Raw genomic sequence first — 6,931 nt, 5'->3', positions numbered from 1 at the left:
GGGAGCGCGCCGGCGGCGGTGGCGGCAGTGGCGGCGACTGTAGGAGGGGGGGCGGGGAACCTTGGTTGAGGCGACCGGGGCTGTTAGGCACCCTCGACTGGCGGCGGCGGCTTCTGGTGCGGCGGGGCGCTCGGCCAGCTTTCCAGGTCGGAACGGAACGCCTGGCTTCTCGGGCCCCGCCCGGAAAGTTTGCAGCGGAGCGGCGACCTCCCGGCCGGCGCGGCCCAGCATGAAGCGGCGCTGAGGAGCCGCCGCGGCCGCCTGAATTGGAGCCGCAGCACCGGGGGCCACGCCGATGACTACTGCAAACTGTGGCGCCCACGACGAGCTCGACTTTAAACTCGTCTTCGGCGAGGACGGGGCACCAGCGCCGGTGTCCCAGGTCTCGCGGCCTGCAGGTGAGTGCAGGGCCAGCCCGGACTGGGGAGCGTGCCCTCCCCGCGCTCCCGCCAGCTCTCCTCTCCCCTGGTCCCCCTGGTTGGTGCGTGCGTGTGGTGAGTGAAGCACGATTTAATTTGAGGAGGAGGAGAAGAAAGAGGAGGCGTGTGGTTGGCGGCGGCGTGGAAGTGGCTCGGCTGGAAGCTAAGTCCTAGGGAACTCGACTCCGGGTGGCCGGTGGCCGCCCGGAGTTTGGAGGCGGAGGGTTGGGGCCAAAGCCCCAAGAGGTTTCTGGTTGTCGCTGCTGTGCCAGCGTGGTGCTGAGGAAACGTCCCAGCGAAGCACGCGTAAGCGCACGTAGCTGTTTTTAGCTTGTTTGTAAAGTTCTTCATTTGAAAGATGCGTACCCTTGTAGAAGAGCAGGACCCTTTTAAAATTCGTGTATTTTTTTAAAATCTGCTTTGCTAAGAGAGTTAACACGTTCGAGAAATTGTTCAGTCTTGCAAATTTATATTCCACACTTAATTTCAAGTATACTGTAACGGACTTTTCTGAAAACCGGGTTGTTTTACGTGAGCAAAGTGTTTTCTGGAGTTTTTTTTTTTCTTTTCCTTTTTAAAGTTAGGGTGCTTTTTTTTTCATAAATTACCTATAATGTTCTAGAAGTCAACTTTTGTTTTAAGAAAAAAGCTTTTCTCAGAAGATTTTTAAAAGGAGATCTTAGGTTGGGAAAGCCGGGCACCATAATGCTTGCAGGTCAGGCCAGTCAGGAAATAGAAACAGGATGATGACTGGGGACTTAACGCTCTCCTGTGACCTGGTTTGGAATAGTGTGGTTCATTAAGTTCGTTTACCTTTACATATGTAAGAGAACTTAGAGAAGATGGGAAAGAGTATCTCTATTTTTCTGTCTAGTGTTGAGTACTTACTGCTATCCATACTATTATTGAAACTACTGGAGTTCCATTGAAAGAATTTTTTTTTTGTAAGTCGAGTCTCTAGATGGCACAATACCTGTTTGATTCGTTCCTTTTCAGCCTTTATATGTTAGATGCCTTTTTCAATGTAATAAATAATCTTAATAGTTAAGTGTTGGCTGTTTTTGTTTTCAGTTCCACTAGCATTATTTGAGCCAGGCTCTTGTTGAAGATACTACTGGATACTTAGTTGTGATGTGTTATATTGATGCAAATCTCGGGCTCCTGAGGAGGTTGGGAAATAGATGAAAGAGACACATAGCTCAAAAACTGTATTATTATTAGGCAATCAGAATTGTGAAAAATTTTATATATAAAAGAAACAGAAAGAGGAGCTTATGGAGAGAATGGCATTGAATTGTACTTAGATTATGGAGATTGAAAAAAAATAAAAACAAATTGTTTGAATTTTTAGGAAGAAAGTTTGTGACTCAATTTGCACTTGGAATTCCTAGAAGTAAACATGAGCAGTTTTAGTTTTTACCAGAAGCCCACTTTAAAATATTCTAGGAGGTTTTCTTCCCTCTCTTCTTTTTAATTTTTCCCTATCATTTCTTTCTTAGTCTCTAATTCCAAGTGGGCTCCTGCCTCATTTTCTTTTTTTTTTTTTTTTGGTTTTTCGAGACAGGGTTTCTCTGTGGTTTTGGAGCCTGTCCTGGAACTAGCTCTGTAGATCAGGCTGGTCTCGAACTCACAGAGATCCGCCTCTGCCTCCCGAGTGCTGGGATTAAAGGCGTGCGCCACCATCGCCCGGCTTCCTGCCTCATTTTCCAAGTGCTGAGGTTGGAGGCATATGCCACTATATTCAGTGGTCATTTTTTTTTCTTTTCTTCTTTTCTTCCTCCCCTCCTCTCCTCTCCCTCCCTCCCTCCCTTCTTTCTTTCTTTCACCCCCCCCCCAAGGTTTCTCTGTAGCTTTGGAGCCTGTCCAACACTCTGTAGGCTGGCCTTGAACTCACAGAGATCCACCTGCCTCTGCCTTCTGAGTGCTGGGTGTGTGCCACCACTGCCCAACTGGTCATTTTCTTAAAAATATGTTTTCCATTATGGTGAAATTTATATGAAAAATAAAACTTTTTGCTTTTGTATTTTATTGAGATATTGTTTCCCTATGTATCACAGGCTAGCCTAGAGCTCACCACTATGTAGCCCAGGCTGGCCTCGAAATGCAAGTAGTCTTCTAATTTTGGCCTACATTGGTTCTATATTTCTCTGAAGGTTTGAGAATAGATAGAGCACGTTGAAATTTCCATACAGTGAAAAGGTATTTTGAAAATTCTTTATGGAAGCTGATCATGGTTGGTCAGCATGGCTAGCCTGCTCTACATAGAGAGTTCCAGGATAGCCTTTTTTGTTTGTTTTTTGGTTTTTCAAGACAGGGTTTCTCTGTGTAACAGTCCTGATTGTTCTGGAACCTGCTTTGTAGACCAGGCTGGCCTCAAAATCACCGAGATCTGCCTGCCTCTGCCTCCCAAGTGCTGGGATTAAGGCGTGCACCACTATTGCCTGGCTGACTTTTTTCTTTTTTTAAAATCAGACTATTTTGTTAAACTTTTTCCTAGTATCTAGCTTCAAACTGACCGTGTACCCCCTTAAAGATTTTAGAAGCATTAATGTAGTGCTAGTCAAAGTATTTAATGTAACTCAGTGTTGTTCGTGTTCAGAGTAGGTAGAGGCAGGCTGACCACAAGTTTGAGGTCAATATGGTTTAGGTAGAGAATTCCAGGCTAGAAAAAACAAACAGCAGGGGCTGGAGAGATGGCTCAGAGGTTAAGAGCACTGCCTGCTCTTCCAGAGGTCCTGAGTTCAATTCCCAGCAACCACATGGTGTCTCACAACCATCTGTAGTGAGATCTGGTGCCCTCTTCTGGCATGCAGGCATACATGCTAGCAGAACACTGTATATAATAAATAAATCTTTAAAAAAAAAGAAAAAACAAACAGCAATAAACAAGAACAAAACCTACCTGTGTTTAGTGCACACTATTATTATAAAGAGCAACTTGTAGTATTCCAGTATACTGTTTGCAGCTCTCTAGTTTGCTGTTATAATAATTGTTATCTGAAAATTCAGTTTTTGTGTGGGGGTGGGGGGTGGGCGTGGGTGTGAACATGTAGTGTGCAGGTTACCTGTCATCCTCAGTAAAGCTGCTCATCTGTTTTGAGATAGGGTCCCTTCATTGGTCTGGAGCTTACCAATTAGATTAGATGTCTAATATAGTCAACCCCAGGGATCCTCCTGTCTCTGCCTCCCCAGTGCTGAGATTACAAACCTGTATCATCACCACACCCAGAATTTTTGCATAGCTTCTGGGAACCAAACTCTGGTCCTAATACTTGTGATGCAAGTACTTTACGTACTGAATTCTCCCCCATCTGTTTATTTATTTAGACAAGGTCTTCCTGTGCTATAACTGTAGCTTACCTCTCACTGCCTACTAGAGGATGAACTTGTACTCTTGGAACCGTCTTATGGGGTCCTCCTATTTCTATTTCCCTAATGCTGGAATTAAAAGCCTGTATTACCACATGTGACTAGCTTTCAGTTTCAGTTTGTTTATTTATTTGAGACAGGGTCCCACAAAACAGGCTTGAACTCACTCAAGTTTGTGTGAGTATGCTTTTGTGTGTATGTGTGTGTATATATATATATATCCATATCCATGTGCACAGACGCCAGAGGAGGAAGTGCAATGTTCCGTTTTATTACTCTTTGCTTTTTTCCCTCAAAGACAGGATCTTTCACTGAATCTGAAGCTGTGCTGGTGGCCAGCAAGCCTAAGCAATCTTCCGGTCTCCACCTCCCACCTTGCTGCAGATATAGACAGTTGTGGGCCACCCATTGTGGGTCCTCATAGTTGTTGGGCTGTCTTTCTACCCCAAAATTTATTAAGTATTTTCTAGTCCAAAATGAGAATCACCAGAAGAAATGCATGCTACATTATGTATAATATCTTACCTACTACTGGTTTTAAGTTTTTTGAAGAGAAGAAATATTTTTGTTTTGTAATTTATTTTTGCAAGAAATTTACATAATCATCAAATATTAATATACTTTTTTTCTTTAAAAATAACTTTCTCTGTAGCCCAGGCAATTCTTAGACTCATGGTAGTTTTCCTGTTTCAGCTACACCTACTACAACAGGTTTTTCATGTGTAAACTTTGAGGTTTTTTTCCTAGATAGAGCTTTTGGCTGTAATTTACTTTGCTTAGTGATGTCAATATAATTATTTTCTAATGTCCAGTTTTTATTTTTTTATTTTTGAGATACAGTCTTACCATGTAATCCAAGCTGGTCTTGAATTTATAATCCTCTGTCAGTCTCCCTTATTCATGTGCCACCATGCCCAACTTTGTTTTTATTTTCACTTAGTGCTTTTGTTCAGTTTTTTGTAACTGGGGTAATACATATGTCACGAAGTTCATAACTATTTGTAATTTCAGCTCCAGGGAGATCTTACACCTTTGGCCCTGAGGGTGCCTGTACTCACATGCACATACCCACGTGATTTAAAATAAGAAAATCTAAAAGCAAAAACGAACAACAAAAAAAACCTGTCATGAGTTGGAGTAATTGGTCTTAGATATTTTTATTTTATTCTTTAAAAGCTTTTTTTTAACATTTATACATATGGGTTTTTGTGTGTATAATTGTGCACCACATATATGCAGTGCCCGTAGAAGCCAGAAGTGGGTGTGAGATTCTCTTGGGGCAGGAGCTGCAGATGGTTGTGAGTCACTTGTGTCGGTCACTGGAATCTAACCCAGGTCCTCTGGAGGAGTAGTCAGTGCTTTTAACTGCTGAGCCACCTCTCTAGCCCTGATTTCATTACTTTTTTTTTCTTTTAATGCAAGTCATAGCAGTACACATCTTTAATCCCAGCATTGAGAAAGCAGAGGCAGGAGGATCTCTGTGAGTTCAAGGCTACTCTGGTCTCCATAGTGGAGTTCCAGGGCTATATAGACCTTACCTTAAAAAAAAAAAGCTGATGTTCTTTTGCTTTTAATTATATTGTTTTACTTTTTTCAGTTACTGACTCAGTAAGGTTTGAAAGGATATTGATTTAATGATCATATAAGTATAACTGGATATTTAAATCAGGATGAAAAAAGGGAAGTTGCTTGTTACGATTTTCTGTAATATTTTTACAGTTCATATATTAGGTATTGTAGAAGAGAATTTGATTGCTACCAATCCATATTTTCATGCCATAGACTAGATTTTTCTGTAGACTTGGATGCAGTGAGAGTATGTATTGAGTAATTGAGTCAGTGGTTTACATTTCACTGTTTACTTGGAATAATAGTTTAATATTGTGTGCTTGTTTTGTTTGAGGTAGGGTCTTGTGTATGCCAAGCCGGGCCATGTAACCAAGACTGATCTTGAACTCCTGATCCTGCTGCCTCCACCTCCCAAGTACAGGGATTACAAGTATGCACCATTATGCTTGACTTTATTTATTAATTTCCTTTGGGATGGGATCTCACTATATAGTCCTAGCTGGTCTGGAACTCACTGTGTAGACCAGGCTAGCCTGGAACTCAGAGATTTTCTTGCCCTGCTCCTCAAGTGCTGGAATTAAAGGAGTGTAACATTAAGCTCAGTGTTTTGTTTGTTTTGTTTAGAGAAAAGGTCTCCTGTAATCCAAGCTGGCCTAGAACTCTTGATGTAGTTGAAGAGAATCTTAAATTCCTTATCCTCCTACCTCTACTTCTCTAGATGCTGGGATTACAGATGTGGACCATCATGTATCTGCTAATATTCTGTTTCACACTTTACTTGACAGGAATTGAACGTTGCCCCTAGAGATACTAGCGAAACTGTGATAGAGACAAGTAAGTGTATTTTAGTGAGTATGAGGAAAAACCCAGGGGAGAAAAGAGTGATAATTGCTTTGTTAAAAATATTGATCTAGCTGAGCAATGGTGGCACTCACCTTTAATTCCAGCACTTGGGAGGTAGAAGCAGGGGGATCTCTTGAGTTCAAGAGCAGCCTAGTCTACAGAGCAAGTTCCAGGACAGCCAGGGTCACACTAACTAACTAAACAAACAGTCAAGTAAATAAATAAGTTCATCTAATGTGAGGTATGATATATACCTGTAATCCTAGCACTTGGATAGTAGAGGCAGGAGGATCAGGAGTTCAAGATTAGCCTATAATTATTAGATAAAATGTTTGAGGTAATCCTAGGCTACCTGAAACCAGTTTTTTTAAAAAAAAAAAAAAAAGGACTTGCAAGATGTGCATGGCAGTCAAAAGACTTGTTATGCAAGTCTGATGAGGTGAGTTTAGTTCCTGAACTCCCTGTAAAGATGTAAGGAAAGAACCAATTCCCAAGGTTTTGGCCTCTGAGTGCACACTGTGACATGCACATGCCTACACTGATGCATCATACATACAATAATTTAAAAAATAAACCAAACCAAGCCATGCGGTGGTGGCGCACACCTTTAATCTCAGCACTCAGGAAGCAAAGGCAGGTGGATCTCTGTGAGTTTGAGGCCAGCCTGGTCTACAAGTAGTTATATGACAGGCTCCAAAGCTACAGAGAAATCCTGTCTGGAAAAACAAAAC

The 6,931-nt window shown here is 42.1% G+C and overlaps 1 protein-coding gene across 3 annotated transcripts in view; it reads left to right on the top strand.

Annotated features, from left to right (window-relative positions):
- The first annotated feature begins 39 nt into the window (after positions 1 to 39).
- Positions 40 to 6,931, top strand: part of Nfatc3 (nuclear factor of activated T cells 3) — a 70,917-nt gene continuing 64,025 nt past the window's right edge. For all 3 annotated transcript variants that reach the window (XM_005345427.3, XM_005345428.2, XM_026778617.1), the window contains exon 1: positions 40 to 398. In XM_005345427.3, coding sequence (XP_005345484.1) covers positions 296 to 398 — 103 coding nt within the window. In that variant the 5' untranslated portion in view covers positions 40 to 295. The remainder of the gene's footprint in view (positions 399 to 6,931) is intronic.

This window comes from Microtus ochrogaster, chromosome 4 (assembly GCF_000317375.1).
Source record: "Microtus ochrogaster isolate Prairie Vole_2 chromosome 4, MicOch1.0, whole genome shotgun sequence".
In the NCBI taxonomy this organism is placed as follows: Eukaryota; Metazoa; Chordata; class Mammalia; order Rodentia; family Cricetidae; genus Microtus; species Microtus ochrogaster.
Note: the sequence above shows the minus strand (reverse complement) of the source record. Positions and strands in the feature narration are given on the sequence as shown.